Here is a 24471-nt window from a genome sequence, read left to right on the forward strand (position 1 = left end):
CGAGTTTCACATTTCAGTCCTATCAGACAGGGTTCACATTTTTTACCAATACAATTCCATTTTCCCACACCTGTGAGGAAAAATTTCATGACCTGAAATGTCTGTTGTCAAATATGAAAAATCAACCAAAAAAATCAATTTCTATAAAAGCATATATTAATTAAATTATATATTAGAGCAAATCAACATGAACAAGAGCAATTTTTCCTAGTTTATCTTTATTGAACTGAATAGAGTATTTAACTGAAAATATGCAGGTATTTCAAAATCAATTTTCCTAATTGTCTGGCTTTACGAAATTTTTCAAAAATGAATAAACAGCAAACTAGACAAGGAGAAAGACATTCATACTAGGTCATGCATTTTAGTACTTTATTTTTGAGATATCAGTGCAAATGAACACCAAAAATGAAAACATAAAAAAAGAAATTATGTTTCAGGTCTTCACATGAAACACACATTATATATATATATATATATATATATATATATATATATATATATATATATATATACTGCTACAAATGTGTTTTTTAGATGCACAATGCAGATCTGATTGTTCGTCAATCCCCCACTATAGCCCCGAGCTCTTTCACAGAGCTTTTGTTAACCAGTAACAGAAAAAAAAAAAAAAATCACAGATATATTCAATGCACGTTTATTTTTCACACATTTTTACCAACTTGCTCAACAGTCTGTGGTTATTTAAGGACTGTTCATATTCTAAACAAATCTCTCTGTGTGATAAAAAAGAGACCTATTTTAAGACTTGACATTTTTCCCCATCACCAGTAAGGATACACAGGTAGTTCCCATGCGTCTGCATGCAACAGGCAGCAGTGAGGAGATTCAGACATTATTACACAACACAGCGCAGGATAGATTATCATTTACCACATAGAGACACATGCAAAGAACAAACCAACCAAAAAAAGATGGGCATAGCATCCTCTGCGTTTGTATGTACACTTGTATGCATATAATTCATATTTACATATCAGGGCATTAAAAACTAGGGTAATATCTTTGCTTAAACATTACAAAATAGTCATCTTTCATACTGAAAGTACTATTTACACAAATATATTTTACCATTGTGAAAATGTTTTCAGAGTTGAGGACACATACGTCATAGGTATATGTATTAAAAAGATCACAAGACTTAGTGGATAAAGCGGTGTGTGAAATTAAAAGAAAACAGTATATTCAAAGGAAGGAGCTAGACTGTAGATATCCCCCGCCAGACACCATGTCTAAGTGATTATTGGGGGGGCTGGTACAAGTATCCAGTCACTTTAAAAGCAAAGATGTATCTGTGGTCGTATCTTCATCATCATGCAATTATTTTGACATTTTGTGAATTAAGGGATTACCACAAAAATAAAATGTCCATAAACCACAACAATTAAAAAGTCATGGAAAAAAATCACAAACGGTCAGAAGTCTCAAACGGATAACAACACTGACATTTTTATCACATGCCATTGATTTAATTTGAAAAGGAAACCAAGAACTCCAGGAATTCAGTAGTGCAAACACTGGGTGCTCCTTTTTTTAATGAAATGAAAAGAACAAGCCATGTGCTTCATACTTAAAAGTTTTTCCTGTGCATGAAGAAAAGTGGTGTGGGGGTGTTTAACCAGGGTGGTAAGAAAAAATTTCTAACATACTGCAGCTGTTAAACTGTTGCTCTATAAACCTATTTCCACTCTGCTGTAAACACCATACATGGTCTGTTGACCCATATGCTCAAAACTGCAGGATCTGCAATATGTCCCTGATTTTGCACTGTCAAATTTTGGCTTTGAAATTTTACATCAAATGAAAGCAAAATTCATTGAATTATCATCATTTAATCCTCTGTTGATGTTTTGTATCTTCACTGGTATTTATACTACAACATACCACAACTCTCACTGGTAAGTGATTAGTGAATATTGTTTCAAGGTCCTTTGAATGACTCTCTCATGCATATTGTTGTGATTGACCACTGTGACTGCCCTAGAAAATGTTATTAGCAATATTATCTAAAATTGATGGGACTCTATCTGAAAATGTTCAGATGGAGAAAATAAATACATGTCCACGAACTGGGTGCTAACATTTTGGGAATCATAAATAATAAATGTTGCTTGAAATGTTCTTTCTAAATGTTTTATGGCAGGCTACAATGGGGAATGTGGAATAGTGATATCTTAGAATTCACATACAAATTGTAGATGTAAAACAAAAAATGCAAAAGAAGACTTTAAGACAAGCAAAATGAAATACTTAGTAAACAATTATCAATGATGGAAAAGTTACCTTTTAGCAGTATTTATGAGTGATTTAGACCTTTTTTGCACCAGTCATGACCCAACTATTTAACTTTGAGAAAGCAATGCAAGTAAAACTTCTGAATTTGAGCTTCATTTTGTCTTATCTTTTGCAATCTTTGATATTCATCTCTTCCAACCAATTTGGCAAGTCTTTAAAAAAATGAATTGATTATTTTCCACATTGTATTTGTCTGCAGTTGATATAGCTCCTACTCAGATGACTGTCTCAGCCCCTGGTGTTCATGGCTGTGCTTGTCATTGTGGGATGGTGATTGTGGGTTAGAGCTCAGACTTTGATCATAGGCATGCATGTCACTGATTGGTTCTTCTTTAACTCTGACCACAGAATGAGTTCCCTCTGCATGATCCTTCATCTCCCTCCTGAGCTGAAGGCTGCCCTTCTGCAACATGTAGTAAAGGATGGGGTTGGATCGGGATAGCCGTGGAGAGTCTGGATTTGAGTCACAACATTCCTCCTCCTCATTCTCCTGACTACTCCATCGCACAGGGCTCTCAGGCTCCTGTTTGACTAGAGTAGGTGGGTCCCGTTTTTGAGTGACTGGCCATGGTGTTGGATGGTGGCTCCAGGGGCTACAGATTGGGCTGTCACTTCCAGGGGGGGTGGGCAGTGTTCTGAGATTACTCGGAAGCCCTGAGTTGAGTGAACCATGTGGGTGCCAGTGAGGGAGGTGGAGGAAGCTGTGATTATGTGGAGGCTGATTGAGAATACTGCCATTGGCCTTGCCATTGGCCTGCAGTATGGAGGGACTGGGTACCCCACGGGGTTGTTGGGCCAGCTCCTTAAGACAATTGTCAGAGAGTAGTAGCTGCTTGAGCACATTGAAGCCCCTACTCTCTCTCGTGAGGGCTTCTCTTGGTGGGCTTCTAGGTGGAGCCTCCTCCTCCTTCAGACTCCTCTGTTGTTCAGGCTCTTCCTGAACAACAGAAGAGGAAAACAAGTCACCAGTTTCAAATGCTCTTGGAGAGCTGGCATTATTGAAATGATCATTTGGATCAGAACAGAGGCGTCTCTTCTTGGGACTTGGATACTCTCTCTGTTCCTCTTTGACATGTCTGGGCTGGGACTCAGGCGGCACAACAGCACTGGTATAGTAGGTAGCAGTCTGTTGTTTAAGAAGCTGGCTAAGGAGACCATATTTTGCAATGACTTCTGCAGGCCGTGCTTCTGTTTTTAAGTCTGGCTGTGTATCTGACAGGGAGCTATTTCTCTCAAAGCTAATTAGTCTCTTTCTGTTGCTTAAGTCCTCAGAAACAGCAGAGGACGGCCCCACATCTTCAGCAAGCTCTGTTTTGACCCTAACATCTAAAGCAGGCCCATCAGAGCTGTCACATGTGATCGAGGCACCGGGGCTCTTTTGATAACACCCACCTGGAGCAGCCTCCACACTCCTCCTGCCACTACCACCAGGCCTATCATTGTGGCTTATTGCAGCATTAGTTGAGCCTGCTCCTAGAAGGAGCTGCAGCACAGTGCGCCTCTCCAAAAGATTCTCTATCTGTGAGGAAGGAGCAAAAGGTTCCTTCCGACTGAAAGGTGTGCCACTTCCTGAAGGTCCATCAGAGACGGGCGTGGTGGCTGTCTTGTGGATTGGAGCATTGAGCCTTTCCAACAGTGCAAGGGGCCTGCTTCCTTCAAGCTCCTGGCCTAGCCCTTTGCTGGGGGGGCTGGGGGGGGAGGAAGCAATGCCACACTGAGCCAGATTCTGTAACAATTTACTGGCACTGAAGGCTGGCTCTGAAGCCTTCTCAACAGGGAAAGTTTTAGACTTACACAAATCCAATGGGCTGGACTGGACATGAGGGGAGGGGTAGGAGAATGGAGACAGCGCACCACTATTGTCATGACTTAGTGAGTAGAGGGGCTGGGCTGGGGCTACAGACCTATCTATTGGACTTTTTGTCCTGGTCTCCTCCCAGTGCACCATTCCCTTTGGCTGGCCTCGAGACACATTGGCCATGGGTATCTCAATTGGTAGATCCTTGTTATCAATGTTTTTATTGCCTATGTCATTACTTCTGCGCTCAAGAAGAAGCTGCATAAGTGTGACCTTGGAGTGGGATTTTAAGTCTGGGCTCACATCATGCTCCTTGTTCTTAGGCGCCACTGATGCTGATGGCTCTGGCTTCCACTTTTTTATTAAAGATTCGGTTAGTTTGTCCAGGGAGGATGTAGAAACAGAAGAGGAGGAAGATGAAGAGATAGGAGTAGAGACAGAGGAGACAACCATGGAGGCTGGTGAGAAGGCTGTAGAAGTGGGTGGAGCAGAAGTATGAGGACAGAATGCCACTGCAGAGGAGGAAAACACTGTGGTGGAAGAAGAGTGAGTAGAAAATAAAAAAGAGGCAGAAGAGGAAGACGGGGGTGTTGTTTTTGGCCCCGTGTCTTGTGTATTGGCCCGGTTTCTCATGGACAGGTCAATGGGAGAGCAACTTGAATAGGAACTCTCTGCATCACTGCTGTCCTTTGCTACGCTCCTCTCCTGGGTGGAGCATTCGCTGTCTGATGTAACTGAGGAGGAACCACTTTGCGGCAGAATACCACAGCTGTCCTCCACATGTCCATTCTTGGTCAGCTGCTTCTGGTTGTTGTGGTTGTTGAGAAGCAGCAAGAGCAAGCTGCTGCATGTCTGGGGGGGGCGGGTTGGACGTGAGTCTAAGCCTCGTTTCTCCCGAGGTGTTTGGCTGTGAATGTGGCCTGGAGCATGTGGGGGGGTAGGTGAGGAGCTTTGTCTTTGGCCACACAGCAAAGAAGGGCTCCGTGCACTGGACAAGGCTGTTTGGGGGAGTGTTGTTGTTACTGTGGTGGTTGTCATTCCATTTTGGGTTGTTAAGGAGCTTACTGTGTCTTGGGCTCCAGGCCCTACCACACTAGGTGGCCTTTTGTCCTGGCCATGTTGCTGGTTTGCCATAGCAGCAAGTCTTTCACTGGCAGATCGTCCAGTGAGCTGGGCTTTGAGTGCATGCTCCCTGGAGTACTGCTGGAGGTGGGCTTCACTTGACAGCAGCAGAGCAAGCTGACTGCAGGCAACACTGGGCTTGGGTGAAGGTGCTGGACTAGAACGTATTTTCACCATGTTTGCCACTGCCTTCAGACGCTCTGCACAGGACACTGATTCAGAAGCTGTCGGAGCAGAGGGAGGCGTGGCACTGTGTGCTGACCGAGGTGATTCTGGGGGTCTATCTTGACTGTGTCCCCGACGACTGTATGGTGTGTTACTGTGATTCTGAAGTTTGCTCTTTCTCATTAAGCCCTTCAAATGGCTTGAGGCTGTCCCATACACAGGAAGTGGCTCTTTGGCTACAGGTGGTGCTGTGGAGGGAGAGGAGCACTCATTAGGGGGCTTCGTAGAGTGCTGAGACATTGCCACACTCTGAAGCCGTGAGCTGAATGACTGAAGGAGGGAAGCCAACAGAGTGCTCTCCCCAGCATGAGGAGATCCTTCTACTGACCCATTTTGCAGCCCCCCTCCCTGGCCATTCAGTTCCATTGGGGGTGAACTCATCCGCTGGTTCCCTGGATCATTCCAGGCCCCAGAGCGCAGTAGTCGGGCCTTCTTCAGGTGCTGCGAAGACCCTAGGGATGGCCCATTGGTTCCAGCCCTGGGAGCAGTAGGGCCATGACTAGGCAGTTGGAATGGCCCACCCACCTTGTTAGCCTGCTCTTGGTTACTGTGGGCAGCCTCAGACCTCCCACTTGCCGTGGCCCCAGGCCCGGCCACCACTGGATGCATCAGTAAACCTTCCAGATAAGTTAGAACAGCTGAATCCTTGTGTGTCTCAGGGCCAGGCTCCTCCCCATGAGTCATGTTCAATACTAGGATCCCCTCGTATGGTTCAGCACTGCTACAGGGAAACAAATGTCCACTAGGTCATCTGGCTGACAATGGCATACAGTTCCTAAATATTGAAAGGAGGCCAGGCAGTTGTACAAAGTGAGTCTGCAGGGGAGTTTAAAAATGCAATGACTGAATGTAATCCCTCTATGCCAAGGGCACAGTCAACAATTTGGTAAAACACCCACCATGGTTGGAGGCAATCCAGGACAGGTGTGCCTCCAAGGCATTGTTGAATGCCTTTAAACACAGTAGGTTCCCAGAATGACCAGCACAAGGCTTATGTGAGTTGAAGGAGAATCAGAGGAGTGATTTCACCGCAACAATGTTTATGCATTCCCAGGCAGTGGATGTTTGAGATGTCTGACCTAGGGCCCGGCTATGGTTCTGTCAGTAGCTCCCTTCAGCTTTGCAAATCTCATACCTACAGGAGTGAGTGAGATAGAGGAGGGTGTAAGGGAGGGGGAGAGAGAGAGAGAAAGAGAGAGGGGGGGGGGTTGGTAAAGGAAAGGGAAAGAGAAGAAGAAACTGTGAGAAGCAGGGATTTGCACAGTAATATATCACATTCATTTCCCCACCTTTCCTGCCATCTCTGTTACTTAGCAACATTTCAGATTGACTGCACACGGCTCGTTCTCCTCTCTCTACTCTCTCCTTGCAGCCACCAAACAGACGAGAAATGTAGATTAGGTCTGATTGGATCCAAATTGAAAATTCAAGCCCACTACCTTGAAAACATTCAGGTCTTGAGCCGTAAGTCCCTTGTAGCGATGTCTTTCCAAAGTGAAGGACCTTATGATAGCTGTGAGTAATTTCTTATGCAGCTTGTCATTTCAGTGGATTATCCTCCCCTCGCCACCTCCAGCTCCTTATGCACTTGAGCAGCATCTCACAAAATGTGGCACTTGCTTGGTCTATAGAATGCCAGAACCACATGCCAACTCACCCACATGCACAAAAAGAAACATTTATGCTCGTACGCAAATGTGAATGAGTGTATAAGGACCTTTATATATGTGCATTCCTATACTTAAACATTGACATGAGAAAAAATATTTTTAGTGGCTAAACACTATCCCACATTATCATATCAACACCTGGCCCACTGGGAATCTTACATGACAGCAAAACATGAGCCGCCTAAATATGATGAAAATCTTGTGAGTAGCTAAATAAACTCGATTACCAAGTGTGTCTATGTGTGTGTGTGTGTGTGTGTGTGTGTGTGTGTGTGTGTGTGTGCATTGAGGGTAGGAGGTGGCTTTAGAATCAGGTGCACCTGTCACATCACACCACTGTCAGGAGGGCAGAGACAGTGATGCTGAGGTGAGCACTGTGCCAGTTGCCATGACCCTGTCAGTGGTGCTGCCTTAGGAGACCTCTGCATTGAACCCTGTCAGCACCGTTTCCATGGATACAGTACATCACAGACTGTCCCTGGTCACATCTCACAAAGGTTAATGAATACAATATTTCCACCTTGCCTCCTTTGCTGCCCATGTCCTTTGCTGGTGCTGTCCTCACCTTTGGTGTTCGCTGAGTGGACAAACAGCAGGTCACATACCAGGACAACGGCCCTTGATAATGACTTAAAGCTATGACAACCCATGCAGCCTAAATATTTAACAGAGTTCTAGCAAGAGCCAAAAACAACCAGGCAGTGGGCCTCTAATCAGGTTGAAATCCACATCCATGGTCACAGGTTGTCATGACCATAAGGTCAACAAGGTTGTCCTTTTAATTCCACCTTGAAAATGAGCTGGGATTACACGATGGATTTAAGTTGATCAGTGTACAACTAAGTCTGAGCAGCAATAAGAGAACAATCTGGTCAGCCATTTTAAGACCTCTCCAAACCTAAATTCCACAGATTGTTAAGAACACAAGAACACATACTACTGTATAAAAACATATAACTTAACTAACTACATTGGGCCCATCAGCATCAATTACCCTCCAAGGTCATCTTTAAGCTGCTGACCTAAATCTGATAACCACAAAAGCCAACCTGGTCACACTGGGCCATCTGACGTCTGCTTTCATGCTAATCTTAAATGTGCAGGATTAGAACTATTTAACTCCCACTGATTTTAACAAAATTTTAACAAAATTGATTTTAACAAAATTTTAATATAATGCCTAGTAACACAATGGCATTGGCATAATAAACATGTACGCACGTATAATTTACACAAAGCTTGGAGATGGAACCAATAATATGCCATCCAGCCTCACAGTTACTGGGATATAAAACACTGACATGCTTCCAACATCGGAAATATGTTAATCCCTTTGTTGCTGGCAGTGAACCTTTGGAATTACTTTTGACCTTGTCTATGTTTCTGCCCAAAGAGCAGAGTGACACTCTGACATTGCAGCAGTGTCATACTTACATACAACAAAGCTATGGCTTTCTCTAACATAAATATGAATAACACTCCAAACAAAGTAGAGACCCTCGAGCACTTCAGAGACATATAATGACAAAACCACTGTCAGAGAGCCCTGCTATGGCAAGGACGATAGAAAATGGGTTCTCTTTAGTGATATAGAGCCCTCCCTTTCTCTCCCAGATTGTGTGATGTGTGCATTAGTATTACATTATCTCCCCTAGTGTCTATATTGAAAATGACCTTACACATCCGTTAACATGTCAGCTCGGTGGTAGTGGCACCCAAAAAGCCTGACCTCCACCTCCTCCTCCACTGCGGGACACCACATGACCATTGAGCTGCTCTATGGTTTCCGTGGTGATTATCCATTATCCTTGACAATGTCAGCCAATGACAGAGAGAGCAGGCACCATTCTAAAGTGAATTTTACCCCTACAGTTGGCCACGTATGTGCGAGAGGAAGGGCAAGTGATGGGGAAGGGTGAAAGCTTTATCATCCCTGGCTGGTTGACTCTTCATCCATTTCTCTGTCTGTCTACTCTTCATTGCACCCTCCGTCCCATGTTAAGACATGAGGAATTACCTAAACAGCAAACAGGACAATGCCACAGGCCAATCTGGACTTCCTTCATTTCCCCTACTGATCTCTGCATTGCACAAGGAACACAATATCTAGTAATTTTCGCCTCAAAAAATTAAGTTGCAAATGACCTTCATTGTCAGGAAAGTTTATCCATTCAAGCCATTTAAAATGTATGAAACCAAACAGAAGAATAAAAGAGGGTAATGGCCAAAGGAAAGGGACTTGAAGTCAAGGTCATTCATGTCACCAGGGCTTTTCCACTTGATGCAACAGCTGGTGTCCATGCAAAGCTCTGGGCGTTAATAAAAAGTGACAAAGCTGCCTGAGCAGTGTGTATTACTAATGTCTGACACTAGCCTGGCAGATGTGTTCTCCCTTCTTTTTAGGAGAGTCAAGGTTAAAGGAATTTAAAAAGGAAGAGGCAATGCCTAAACGCTATTATATCATGTAATCTGCAGCCCACCCCTGCTTCACATACTCAACGGGATAGCTCACTTACACAAGTAGTGTGACCGCTATTTGTAAATTAGATATGACATGACATTATTAAATAAGACAAAGCATAAGCTTCTTGACCAAATACAGTTGTTCTGAGCTCTTCACAAGTGAATGAGCGCACCAGAGGAAACTTGAATTTAAGCCTCTTGTTCACCTTGAGAGTGGTAAACAAGAGAACAACATGTAGAGCAAGCTGCAAGAGCAGCAAGCAGCAGTGAGCTGGAGCAAGGAAATGTTTTTGGAGATAAGTCAATCAGGACAAAACAACACTGAAATGCAATACACAGACACATGCACGCCTACACAATGAGAACTAGGGCACTCTGACCCACTTCTCAGGATGCATTGACCAAACAAGTCATGCATAGTGCACACGTCCCGATGTGTGATCACAGGAGCCTCTGGAAGTACCCCACATAAAAGAGATGTGATACACTAATGCTGATAACTCAGAACTCCTGTGATAAGTAGCGCAAGTGAACCATGGGATGATCCATTGTGCTCAATGCACTTAAATTTGGGGAACATTGTGTCTTGAATGAATGCTGACATTACAGACTTAAATGGTACTTAAGTACAGACATTCTTGGCCTGCATCTGCCCTTATATGAGGAGTAACGGGGTGGATGTTAAATTCTGTACTTATCAATGCAAAGAGTTCTTGGGATGAGGTTTTTATGCACATACGAGTCATCGAAGTGATTTAGAACACAGCTCAGTAGGGGGGGACCCAGCCAAACCATCCATCTATACATCCATCCATCATCTACCGCTTATCCTGTTAAGGGTCACAGGGGAGGGCTGGAGCCTATCCCAGCAGCCTTCGGGGTGGGTCACCAGTCCATCACAGGGCCAACACATATAGACGGACAACCATTCACACTCACAGTCACGCCTATGGTCAATTTAGAGCATCCAATTAGCCTTGTCCCCTCTTGCATATCTTTGGACTGTGGGAGGAAGCTGGAGTACCCGGAGAGATCCACACAAGCACAGGGAGAACATGCAAACTCCACACAGAAAGATCCCGTGCTCGAGCCGGGGCTCAAACCCGGAACCTTCTTGTTGTGCCGCCTCCAGCCAAACTAGCAACAGTGAAATGGCTGTAGTGTATCACAGCCTTCACCTTTCATAGCCAGGATTGCATGGAATGCTTACAAAAATATTTGTGTCCATAATAAATATTTATTTGCCATTTAGAAAACCCACCCTTGGCCATTTCCTGAGTTGCTGTGAATTAGAGCATCAATTAAACACACACATTCTTTGTTAATGAGTCGTGGCTGCCATAAATCTGTACCTAATTCATTTCTATTGGGCTGAGAGGTAATCTTCTGCTAACATCAGCTATCCAAAATGGTGCTCATTTCCCTGCCAAAACAACACACATTTTCCATTTGTAAACACAAGAGCTGGAAATAGGAACAGCTGATTGCCCCATAGCCAGCACGCCACAAGGCAGAGCTCAGCTTCTGTTGTAGACTGCAGTGGTGATGTCTCAGGGAAATGGGCCACTTTGCAATTGAGATCAAATGTCCCACTGCCAGGCTGCCCTGAAAGCTGGATAAAACCAGCTAAAAAACCTTGGCTTTTAATGAATCATTTCCATAATATCCTTGGCATCAGCCCTAAGAGGGCTATTGCCGTGAGTCAGCAAGATGTCTGTCTTTATTGGGTTAAAAGAGTATTGCCTTTTTTCTTATTACTGTGAGTAATTTGAGATTCGGTGGGGTGATATGATGTATGACAGAGGTCTAAGAGGCAGAAAATGTGGAGGACATATCTCTGCTACCATTTTGCCCTTGGTAATGCTCCCATTGACCTACTTTTTTAGCTTTTAAAATCATCCTAATGCTGTCCCTGAATACGTTGGAAAGTGATTACAGTTGACGGATAGTGATGGCAGATTCCAATGGACTCCTGAAAAACACAAAGTCCCTTTACCAAAGCAAGAATACAGTCACAGTTACACAACTAAAAGAATCTCCTGCATGAATAGAATAAAAGGCATAAAACAATTACATGTAACATTTTCTCAGAAACTGTCTGGTAGCACCAATCCAGTTGGCAGGGCAGAGCTGAGTACATGCCAGTGAGCAGGAGACTTCAATAAGATTAGTCCCGCGTCTGATCCTGATGCCTGACCCAGCACTCACAGAGCAGCAGCTGTTGCCACCAATAACAGCTACACACTCCAAGTATTTCTGACATTTTGAATCTAAATTACGCACCAGGTACATAAGTCCACGTTTAAAGGCAAATCCGTCCGTAACCTGTAGACTCAATTAGTACCTACAATAAGTTTCAACATTTGGAGGAAAGGGTGTATGACAACTAAATAAGAAAATAACACCAGACACACTTTACCCACAATACATGGGTTTTATTTAACACTGATGCATCAAATAACAGTATTCTTTTCATCCCGTCACCTCAAATGAACTCACTCCACCCTGTTGTTGCACAATTTGGAGAAGATCCAAATGTTAGCTCTAAAAAGGCATGTTAGCCATCTCAGCTGATATTACAAGCCTTATATGAGTCCTTTTCAAGCAAAAGACGAGACATAACACACAATTATTAAGCTCGGATAACCCAGGCCAATTACATCAGAGATTAAAATGGAACAGTTGCCAATACATTGCCCTGTGGATAAGGAAATGCATTGTTTAATGGTCAAAAACAGACCTTAATTTTCCTAAATAAATGTCAAATAAAGCCAAAACAACACACATGATTTCCTTAGATGTGACTAGTAAGACTACAAAATCCATATTTAGTTTTCCTTTTCTGTACATTATTGGCAAGGACGGTATCTTGAAAACATTACAATGTCATAGTTAATTTGACTTTTAGTATAAAATTTGTGTTAAATGTCATTGTATGAATGATGAGGAATACATAACAGTGGGTTTTGCGGAGGTCACAGATACCTGTATATAAGATTTTCCACAGATGCGATGCTTCGTATCCACCAAAAGAATTTTATGATTTTTTTTGAAAATGTTGTAACATTTAGAGCCAACTTTAATATAGACTACTCTATAATGTAGTATTTCAAAATAAGCAAAAACTCAGTGATACAGAAGCATCACTAGACAAATGCTCATTTTTACAAAAATAATGAAAAGAGGTTGAGTGTTGCAGGTGAAGTAATAACAATAAATATATGATGCAAATACTTGCATATCATTCTGAGACTTGAAACAATCTGAGATGCATATGAGGTATTTAACAGTAATGTGAAGAATGTATGCAAAGTTTTCTACAAGAATTAACTACAGCAAGAATTTAGGGTTTGAAATGTTTCAGCTCGATGTACTCGAGTCTATCCTTTCTTTTCTAAATGAAGAAATCTCTGTCCGTCTGTCCAAGTCCACTCAACTCCTTGCCGGATGGCCGAATCCAAATGACATTTCACATAGCCACGAAGACTTACCATACACAGATATTGACGTGACCCAAATGTTATTTACTCACTGCCCTTTTGTCTAACAATACTTCATGCATGGTGCCTTTCTATCACAGCACTATACATTGTAGTCAAAGGTTTAACTGTAGTGGATGCAAGAAAGCAACGCAGGCAGATCTAGTGGCTTTGCTCTCAATGTGGTTTTGTTGTTTTGTTTTATTTGTTCTGTCGATCAGCAACACAACATATAACGGACCTGCTAAAGATTGGGACATTGGGTAGTGCTCAGGAACTCACCAGCAACTGCCATTATGCACACATCCCAACATCACAGGAGATCTTTCCGCCAGCTGTGTTGCTGTGATTTAGCATACCAAACACAAGATGCAAGAGGCAGCATTCTGGCCAATGGACGACATGGAGGCAGTGTTATGCCTGTTGCTCAGTCAGTGGTTTTTGCTTAAACTGAAAGTAAGGAATGACAGACAGGCAAGGCTTCAAGCAGTGAAACAGAACACCCCAGAAAAGTACAAAAGACTTTACCAAGCGATGATCAGTATTCCGCAGAGGCCAAGATGATACGAAGTACAGGACATAAGCGGGTAAGCTACCCAATCAATGTTTATGTCGCATTTTAGTCCCCGCTCAGCTTGCTTGGACCCCCAGCATAGCAGGGACCAAAATGGTAATGGTTAGTACCGTGTTGGGGCCAGTGGAAACAGAGCAAAAATGACCAGACCCGGGCCGAAATTAGCCAGTGGAAATGTGCCCTTTCTGACCACAATAAAGAGTGGGGAAAAAGATAAAAAAGCTAAAACTGATCAATGGGGAACAAACATCTGTCCAAAACTGCTCAGTTAAGGTTATCTTCAAAAAAAGTTCCTTATAGATATTGCTTCTCCATACCCTTTAATCCCTAAAATCCCTAAAAAATGATTGACCTATCTTTTTGCTCTCATTCATTTATCTTCTCATCTATCCAGGTTAATACTTTTTTTTTTACACTTTTTATTTGCAATTTTGCTAAAGTCTACTTATATAAAAACATAGGTCTGTAATCTGCAAGTTTGCAACAAGCATATTTCCTCAACTGTGTTTTCTCTGGTCCATATTCGACGATTTGTGCACCACCACTAATGCAATTTTCCCAGTGATAAATCCATATTCACTTAAGATTCACTTTATTCAGCTTGACCTACTCCTTATATTAAAACCACCAAACCAGGAATCCTAGGAGCTTACACACAGCTGCCTGTACTGACGACAGAGGCCACTTTATAAGGAAGCTGTCCATCTCTTAGGAACGCATAATACACAGGTTTGTTCAACTTGATTGGAGAGAAAAATCAGGCTCATCTAATTTCCATAGATTATCATCAACTACACATTGTGCACTTCAGGTTTAAAGATACACCGATCACTATTTCAGATTCTTTCTAATACTGAACTGCTGATTTCTTTCTTTCCGAGAAATACAGCCCAACTGACAACATGCAGAAACATTTTTGTAAGTTTCTTAAAAGTGCCTCTGGTTACTGGACAGAGTTTATACCACTAAAACTAAATGAATAAATAAATTAATAACTAAATATGTGATGCCTATGTGTGGCTGCAGTGCTGCTGTCTGTTTCAGTTTGTTTATGGTGGGAATCAGTGTATTGTCCATGTTCATAAAGTTAGACCAGCAACAAGTTAGTTATCCTGAGATATTCTAATGTCATAAGACAATTACTGTCCAATTCTGGTCACAAGATGATAATTCAGTGCATTTCTTGTCATGTTTAACTGGCCAGAGAATTTGGAATGAATATACATTTTTATAGGTCAAATAAACAATTTGGTACATATACATTTATTTTTGTAACATGCGTTGTATAGCAGTCCTGAGGGGTATCGTTCTGCAGTAATAATCGTATTTGTGGTGTACAACATAAGTCACAAACCGGACACTAGAAAGAATAAAGCTATTTGTGTATTGCGAGACTGGACCCTATCCAAAACAGGTGGCAATAACACCACCCTTAATCAACTTTCAATGGTCACATTCCATCAGTGAATGGAGGGTGCACGATATGGGTCAGGCTGGGGATTACCACTATATATAAAAAACCTTGCAGTGGCTGCTCACTGTTGACTAGATGCGTGCACAACATATAAACTGAATTGATCATGATAAATGGCTTTGAATTATAATCTCGCAATAAAGCGTGGGCTTGAAAAAAATCTATACACATTTAAAAGTAAATATAATTAAAAACAATAGAGCATCAGATATTTAAATCAAGTTATTGACATCATTCAAGGTTGGACTTTCACCAATTTAACTTGTAGTTAGTCAAATTTGTCGTTCAATACTTCATTCATAGTAATTAAGGAAGAAATTCTCTTGCTTGTGTATTATGTATTTGGCTCAGTCATTAATGGAGCTCAACAGTAACTCTTCACCTTCAAAACACATCACACAAGTAAATTCGTCAATCGGTTGCTCCACTGACCTTTGTGCCATGTCTCCCCAATAGTGCTTTACACCAGAACCAAGCAAAACTGTCAGCAGATGAATCTTAATCACAACATATTAATTTCAGGTTACAAAGACTGTGCACTTAATTATCTTAAAAGTTAAGGACCTATTTCCCTGTTCTGTCCATCTCAATTCTGGATTGCATTACTCTAACTCCAGCTGACTTCTATTTAAGCAGGAGTTAACTGCAATTGCACACCTTCACCTGGCCGTTCAGGTATAATCAGTCTCTGGCTTGAGTACCAACCGATTTCAAGAGCCTGATAAACAAAATTCAACCCTCCCTTTTAAACTAACATTTTTTTTATGGAACTTGCTATACAAAACAAACTAATTATTAGGTTTTTTTTCATGCTTATACATTGATCAAGTTGATCTCATTATAGGTAGGAGTCATACAAATTGTCCGCCGGTAGATACAGACTTGTACAGAGCCAAGACTCACAGGAAATGAGTGTGTTCCCTCTGTCAGTCACTGACTATTAAATCAGACAAAGAGGATAGACAGGGCCAGCCCCCAGTTGCAACCAGCCTATTATTTTGTTGTAATGAAGAAGACTGAGTGGAGAAAGAAAACTATCCAGTAGTAATCATAGTTAAAGTGCTCAATTGGGGGAAGAGAAAAATCCATACTAAGCCAAAATGCGAACACACCTATTCTGCTGTGGTTGGGAGGTGAACGGAGACACACATCATGCTCCCATACCTTGTCATCCTTAGCTGTGGAGGCTGATACAGGTAAAGTGCAGTAATCAATTTGCTCTACTGGCAGGAGTGCTCCTTTAGAATACTAATCAGACTTCCACCCTCCCCTCTTCCCTTGCCAACCCTCCACTAAGGCCCCCTCTGCCTTTCTCCTTCCTCGTTCACCTTTCTCATGACTTGACACCGCCTGGTGCCCCAGACCTGACCAAATGCTAAAAGAGGGCGAGCTGTCTTCTACCCAGATAACTGCTACCACTAATCAAGCCTACGTGCTCCAGAGCATGGGATTAAAAGAGCTTGCACAGCTTGACTTAGGCACTGAATAGTGTTAGCATGCACACTCGCACATGCACACGCACATCCATGCCCCCCCCCCCCCCACACACACACACACAGGAAAAGTAAACCTATAGGGAAGGCAGTGGAGTCTTGTCCTAGAAACCACACATACTAGCATCCAAAAACAACACAAGGTCAACTGAAAAGTTGATGTTAGGTGAACATTCTCGGGCTATAAAAGAACACACACGAGAAGATTACATCTAAATATGCTCTGCCACTCAAAACAAGAGTGAGCCACCCTTCTCTATCTATCAGAACACATGACATGCAGCAAGCTGCAGTGTTTTGAGCATCTGAAGCAAAAGGAAAAACAATTTCAGCTGAACTGACAGGCCTTAATTCCTGTTCATTGTTCATTTGGAGAGATTGGGGGTGGGGGGTCTGTGCACCATATCAAACAAACACCGAAGTTGCCTGGAGGCTGTAAAAGAGCGTCCTCAGTGTAACACAGCACACACACATAAATACAGACAAGCAATAGGAGTGTGTCAGACGGGGGGGGGGGGGGGGGGGACAACGCCACCCTATGCATCAGCAGGGATATTTCATTATGTACATAACGAGTGCCATTAATCGCTCTTAACAAGAGGACACAACCTCACCTTGGCAGTCTCACAGAAGGCGGGTGGGTGGGTGTATGGGTTGGTGCGGGACATGGCAATATCTATAGTGCGCACAGAAATTAAAATGCACCACACTCAAGGATCTGCCGCCTCCTTTTGAACGACCACATCGCAGCCCGGGGGTGTATGTGTGGAGGCAAGTCAGCAGTCATACAGAAGCTGCCTGTCTGACAGACACATAAGCACACATTAAAGTACAGAGGGGGGGGGGGTAGATTTATAAATAAAAAGGGGGGGAATGCCGCAGTGGTGGTTGGTAGCGGGGGCTTGTGCCCTTGACATACTGACACGGGCAGAGGGAGGGGAGAGAGGGTACCGTCATGTGACACTTGTCATTTGCCTGATGACCCGCATGCCCACCTAGCCACCTGGTAAACTCCACTCCCACCCAACTAACCCATCACACCATCTCCCCCAACTTTGTACAACCTTATCCTCCACTGGCATGATGCCGCTTGCCCCCCTCACCTATGCTGCCAGCTACCCACTTCCTCTGGCTCCGCCCCTCTGCAGTCCAGGCACCCCCCCACACACACACACATACACACACGCACACACACACACACACACACATAATATCCCCCTTCCTCCCCCACGGCTGTGCAGCAAGGTCAGGCGGGTCACTGTGTCCTCATCTGTAATCCGCTGCCATTCGTCAGCAGCCCCGGCCCAGGCTGGAGGAGAGAGAGAGGAGAGGCAGGCGCTTCGACGAGGGGAGAATGCCCAATTAGGCAGCTGTCACACACACACACACACACACACACACACACACACACACACGTCAGCACAGCAGAGCATTAGAGAGAGAGAAGGAGAGGAAGGGAATGAGGGAGGGAGGCTGCAGATTCAGCCTACTGTCCACAGACGGGGGAAGGGATTGAGGGTTTACATGAATACTTTCTACTGTGAAAGTCTGGGTATTGTTTTGCTGTGTGTGTGTGTGTGTGTGTGTGTGTGTGTGTGTGTGTGTGTGTGTGTGTGTGTCTGCGTGTGTCTGTGTGTGTCTGTGTATATGAGTGTCAGACTGTAGCAGCTGAGGGGGTCAGCTACAGTTTAGACATGTATGAAGACCACTATCTGAGATAGATCTTTCACACTGAAACACACGTGTCAAAGCGGGTTTTTGTACCCACGTTTGCTCGGCATTAGGGCACATTCAAGCTTCCAGAAGACACGTGCCTTTGTTTTTCTCTCTCATACATCACACTGAATACGTCATCATTACACATAAAAGTGCACCGGAACACTGCGAGTTAAACAAACAGCATGGACATAGTTGAGTCGAACATTAGTGTTGTTGTTGCTCTAGGGGTCAGCGCCCCCCGCTGGCGTGCAGGTGCACTCCGGATGGTCATCCCTCTCCACCTCGTGTTCTGCATCATCCGCGATGCTCGGCAACAGAGCGGACAACGCTAAGGGCAACGGAAGCACAGCCAGAGAGCTGGAGACGGTCAGCGGGTTTGCCAGTGCTGAGTGGCCAAATATTTGTTGGCATAGTTTATAATATGGCCAGAAATCTCCCACCAGATCTCCTCTTCACCGCGGATGATGAGCAGCTCATGGACTTAACAATCTTGCCAGTGCGCTGCCATGATTGTTATAAAAAGATGAGCAAGATTGCTATACAAGTTGTTTATAAACACGGTCGCGCTTGCGCAGTTCACGTGAGGGTTCCCCGATTGGTGGAAGTTCCCAAGCAGAGATTAATTCCCGTAAGATCATGCACATGTGAATTGTTTGAAAAAAAAAGTGAAATAGAGTCTCGGGGACATCAACATGAAGACTAATCTTATGGCAGAGGGCCATAACTTTATTGAGAGTGAGTGAGCAGCTCTCGCAGCGCAGCCCAATTTTTTTATGTTTCTTTTTTTCCTGGAGCTTCCACAATGACAGCCTGACAGGCGGCATAGTGACAAAATCAGAATTTGACCAGAAGGTAGATCTACGTCAACGGGTAATATCACAGGAAACCTGAGACAACGCGGGTTGCCTTTTTCACACTGCTGCTAAACACTTGGGTCGCTTGGAGGGTCTGTGGACGCAGGTTGAAACACCGAGTAGACCCTTTCAGAGTACCCAAACACCCATGTTCATCCCCGTTTTTGGTGCAGTGTGAAAGCAGCTTGAGAGGCATGTCAACTGGAGGGGCAGTGAGGTGCTCACACTTTTATAGGCACAATTAAAAAAAACTGTATGGCAAAGTTCCCATTCCAAAATGAACTGTTGAGATTTGTCATGAGATCAGGGTGGTGTGGTGAGCCCTGGGACAGAGACACACCTCTGTCTAATGGCCAGTTGGTCACATAAACAAATCTTAAGGCTGGGGCAACAACTATTTGACCAATGTATCTGGTGACTTGTATGCAGGAGCGCCACACTTTACACCATGGGACTAGAGCAGCAAATATCTAATGAGTGACAAATACTCATCACTTGTGAATAGTTTTGAGTAATGGGAAAACTACTTAACAAAATCGATACAGAAACCACCCCATGCCAGATAAAGGTAGATGTATCCCCAGACAATTCATACCTGGACCTATTTGTTATTCAAGTTTAAATTCAGCGCAGCAAATACAAAGTGTGATGGACTATTCTGGGGCAAGAGATATCGAGGCATGTTTTTCCCCCTCTGGAAAGACTGCTCTTCTCCAGAGCCCCTCACCCACTGAACCCCACTGTACTTGCTAAGGTTCATCAGGGTTCAGTGGTGCTTCAAATCCGGCTTTGAGTGGTTGGTGTTCAAGAGGATTGCATCAAAAGTGCAAGGGACACTTATCCACTAAATCCTGTCTGAGTAGAAAGTACAGTTCATAGGGACTTAGGCTAGATGTCATACCCACTGGATACAGATGTTCCTCCAACACAAGAAAGATTTCTACCATGCTACAGGTGTTAAAATAGATGCAGGCACAGAAAAAAAGTCTGTGCAGCATGCAAACTTAATGAACAATAAAATCTCAAGAGCCACACTGCATTGTTCAGAAATGTAAATTTATTATTCAATACTGGAACTTCATCCAATTTAACAACACTCACATTTCCTATTTGGACATGTCACAAAATGTAAACCATTTTACTAGTATTGACATGGATTATGTGCAATATGAAGTGACTGATATTTCTACAAATAATATTACCCTATTTCTGGACAAACATAAAACATGAACTGTTACCCAAGAAATCCTTTTACAGTATACTAACATGTTACTTGCAAATACCAATTACAGTTACTACACTAATGAGAATTCCAGCATTAGGTGCAGCCAAATCCAGAGCTCACTGTGAAATCCTTATCAAGCCTATGGGAATACTCTGGCCATGTGACAGCAACTCCACCCATCTCTGTGATTGTCATTATAATGACTCAGTGTTTTGTCAGCCAGTCCTCACAGCACTCAACCAGGACTGAGAGTACCTTAAATGTTGCTAAAATCTAAAAATCATAATCTGTGATGCTGTAATAATGCTTGGCCTTGCTGTATTAGTGGTCTGGGAAACTCTTTTGTGGACTTGTACAAAATCTGCTTGTACTTTTACATCTATGATGACATTTCAGTGATAGGAAAGCAATCAGTTTTGTTCCAGAAAACATAGCCTTATCTCTGTCTCCCCCATTACATCCACCTTATACTCCCCAAATTTTTTGCTTATACACAGTACATTGGTATAAAATCACCAAGGTGTTTCAGGTAACAGGTGATAAACACTCAGGGAATCACACATACATAACAGCACCATTAAATGATTTGATAAAAATAATAATTGAGAGATTACTGAAGAAAATCCTCATCACTTTCCCTTTCACTGATGTTAGAGGTCAAGGGGAGCTACAGAGCTGGTAGTAATTCTGCAATTCCTCCAATCTGCACAGCAGATATATGCTGTTTCTAAATGCAGGGAACAGACAGCAGGTCCTCATGCTAAAGGGTAGCCTCTGGGCTCCCAACACCACCCTGCTGCCCTAAGAGCATCCCTGACATCACTGCACCCCTGACAAGATAACATTCTTGCTATGCAACCTCAGTCAGCAGCCCGGGCCAGTTTCATGGGTAACTCAAGGTGGAACAACAATGTAAATAAAAAAAACTGGACTAGCTAGTGAGCTATGGACACTAAACATTTATCTGAATGATATTCAGTCATAAACTTATTATGATATCAAAATGATTAACACTCCTGTACATTCACAACAGATAACACCAATACAAGGTTTCTAGTGATGATTAGATATATCTTTTTGTCACTCTTTTTCTTTTTTTAAGAATAATATCATTCATTGTTGTTGTTTGCAATATTTTTTTTAGGTAACATCATTTCACTGTCACAGAACGTATTATTTAAAAAAAGGACAAAAATACATATAAATGCATTTAATGTGAATGTATTCATTAGTAATTTATGTTAACTGTATGCTACATAATAGTGGTGTCAAGGTCCAGAGAGAACCATGGAGTACAACCTCGATCAGCACTATGGTTCTGATATCTGATCTGAGAATGCCTCTGTGTGCAGCTGATTCAGATATTTCCGATCTAATGACCTTTTTACATATACATAAAAAACAAAGATTTGTCACTTTTTTCCCCAAATAAAATGTAAAATGTAAAAGTGGCTGTCTTGCAACCAAAGTGTCAATGGTTTGATCCTCACTTCCACCGGTGACCATGTCGAAGTATCCTTAAGCAAGATAAGCAAGCCTTAAGTGGAAAAAACCCTAATTACTCCTAATGGCCCTGTGACGGACTGGCAACTTGTCCTGGGTGTACCCCGCCTCTTGCCCAATGTCAGCTGGGATAGGCTCCAGCCCCCCCTCATGACCCTTAACGGATAAGCGGTATAGAAAATGGATGGATGGATGTACAATATCTGGAGAACCCTGACACCCAAGGCAGCAGATTGGAATCCAGCCTCAGCTCATTTTGTTGTTTAGACCTGTGTTTTCCCTGCTTTGCTAAACTCCAGAGTGCATCATACAGGTGAACACACCAATGAGCAGCTCAGGGCCCCACTGACATGCAAGATAACATAGCTTTATGGGCTTGTGATCATTAAATGCAAAGAATTGTACCATACATTTTTACATTCGCAATGCAGCTGTGTAGCTGTCACTGCTACTCATAAGTTTCAGACTTTAACTGCCAGCAACTATGACCACACTTCTACCATCCATGTGAAACCACATTCTGATGCATTAAAATTGTCTTGAAGAGTTCAATATCCTTTTTTTGGAGTGAAGACTGATTGTTAAAAACAGTTCAAATATACTTAACCTATACTGTTGGAAGCAGCTGCCATTGGTTCACTGTCCCTTTAAATAGCTTTAAAACCATTTTCTCTTCTCTACCTCCCTCCTTCCCTGGAGGTTTAGCACTGTGACTTGTCTCTCTTCCCATCTCTCTGTGTCACATGCGCATGAGCTATGTTGTGTGGCTGGCAACTACAAAGCAGCTAGCCAAGCATCTCTTGGCTCTGTTCAGAGAGAATAAGATGCTCTCATTACTTGCTCTCTCAAAATCTACCCAAGACCCTGACACCAGTGAAGAAAGTCTCAGGACAGATTCAAGAAGTTAAAGGCTACCCCCCACCCCACCCTTTCAACGAAGCTTTTTCTGTGGTTGATGGTTTTCTGCCCCTGTCTCTCTCTGTTCTTCTTTCCTATTTCTCTTTAATGTCACAGGACTGGCTCATATGACCTTGAGCAGAAGCTTTGGCACAGCAAGCACAAGAGCTACCTCGCCTGCAGGCGCCCTTGAACTGGATCTGCAAGACAAAAAAAAAACAAAAAAAAAACCAAAACAACCTTCACGCAGCCTGATAGACGACATTTCAGCCTTCCCCCTAGTGCCTCTACCTATCACTACCCTTTCTCCCCAGCTCTTTGATTCAATCTACGCCACTCCTTATCTGTTTCCTTATCTGGGAAGAGATTTATCAGGATGCCATATCTTTAACCTCTCTATCAGATTTGAGATGGAAACAGAATTTCAAAATGTCTGACTATGTGTTATATTTTCAGAAACTAGTCAGACAAGTGTTTCATCAGGTTGACGTTGACCTGCTGAGTCCCAAAGAGGACCTCTGATTTTCCAGAGTGGCCAGTCCAAAGTCTGGCTTGACACTGTCAAACACTTGCATTTGGGGTCATTGTCGTCCACTGTAAGAGCACATAGAATGTCTTTTATCTGCTTGGCAGCAAGGTTCAAGTAATACAGTCAATATTTGCATTGCTCTATTAAAGGCAATGCGTTCAAAACTGGGTGTCTGAAAATTCCTAAACAATATCTGCTTTTAAACATACACATATGTCCTAACTCTGTGTATGCAGACAACATTGGACATGTTGGAAGACCAGACAGTTAGGGACTGGTCCAGACGACCTACTGCTTCTCTTTATGCCTGACCTTTCGAAATCGTAATGTTATCACATGTCATACACAGGCCTGCTGGAAACCATCTGCTAAAGGCTCGGTGGTGGCCCTCCATCATCAAAAAACAAAGACACAAACACAATCCCCACAACACAAGTCAAGTACAGGTTCGGACTGGTTTACTCTCACTGGTTTACACTCACTCACTCACTAACACACACACACACACACACACACACACACACACACACACACACACACACACACACACACAGACTGTTGTTGTTGAGCGACATGAGCCATGAGCAGTCTCCTCAATTAGCGTTAAGGGGCTTTCACACTGCCATGAAGTTCTGGAGCTAAGAATAACATCAGACAGGTCGGCTGCCTGGCAGTGACAGGGCTCAAGAGCTGTGGCACCAAGGAGAGTTGGGTGTGCGGACTAACCTCAGTCTTGCTGCTAATCTGATCCCCCCCACATATTTAGCCCCGCCCAGAGATATTATGTTTGCTAGTTTGACACCTTGACAAATAAGGTTATTTTTATACCGAGTGAAAGCAATATGATTAACATTAGATGAAAATTAAACTTATAAGTATTTACTATGAAATTCAAAAAACTTGTTTTCATATCATGTATATTTGCTGAAATATTAAAAAGGATCACCTTAAATCCCTCCTCATTCTCTTCACTGAGGTTGAGGAGGCACCAGTGTCCAGAGAGATTCATCACAAACAGATAAAAATTGCATTCTCCATAAGCAGACCCCCATGCAAAAACAATCCTCGTATTTTCAGTTCTAAAAGGTCTTAGCTCAGAACAACAGCCATAGCAATTATATATGAGGAAG

General features: G+C 43.0%; 1 protein-coding gene across 2 annotated transcripts in view; it reads right to left on the reverse strand.

Annotated features, from left to right (window-relative positions):
* Nucleotides 1–359: 359 nt before the first annotated feature.
* The window catches only part of nrip1b (nuclear receptor interacting protein 1b), a 38663-nt gene continuing 14551 nt past the window's right edge, over nucleotides 360–24471 (reverse strand). For both annotated transcript variants that reach the window (XM_086227259.1, XM_086227260.1), the window contains one exon: nucleotides 360–6596. In XM_086227259.1, coding sequence (XP_086083385.1) covers nucleotides 2528–6145 — 3618 coding nt within the window. In that variant the 5' untranslated portion in view covers nucleotides 6146–6596 and the 3' untranslated portion in view covers nucleotides 360–2527. The remainder of the gene's footprint in view (nucleotides 6597–24471) is intronic.

This window comes from Aulostomus chinensis, chromosome 15 (genome assembly GCF_037954235.1).
Source record: "Aulostomus chinensis isolate RoL2024-O1b breed Wild chromosome 15, RoL_Achi_v1.0, whole genome shotgun sequence".
In the NCBI taxonomy this organism is placed as follows: Eukaryota; Metazoa; Chordata; class Actinopteri; order Syngnathiformes; family Aulostomidae; genus Aulostomus; species Aulostomus chinensis.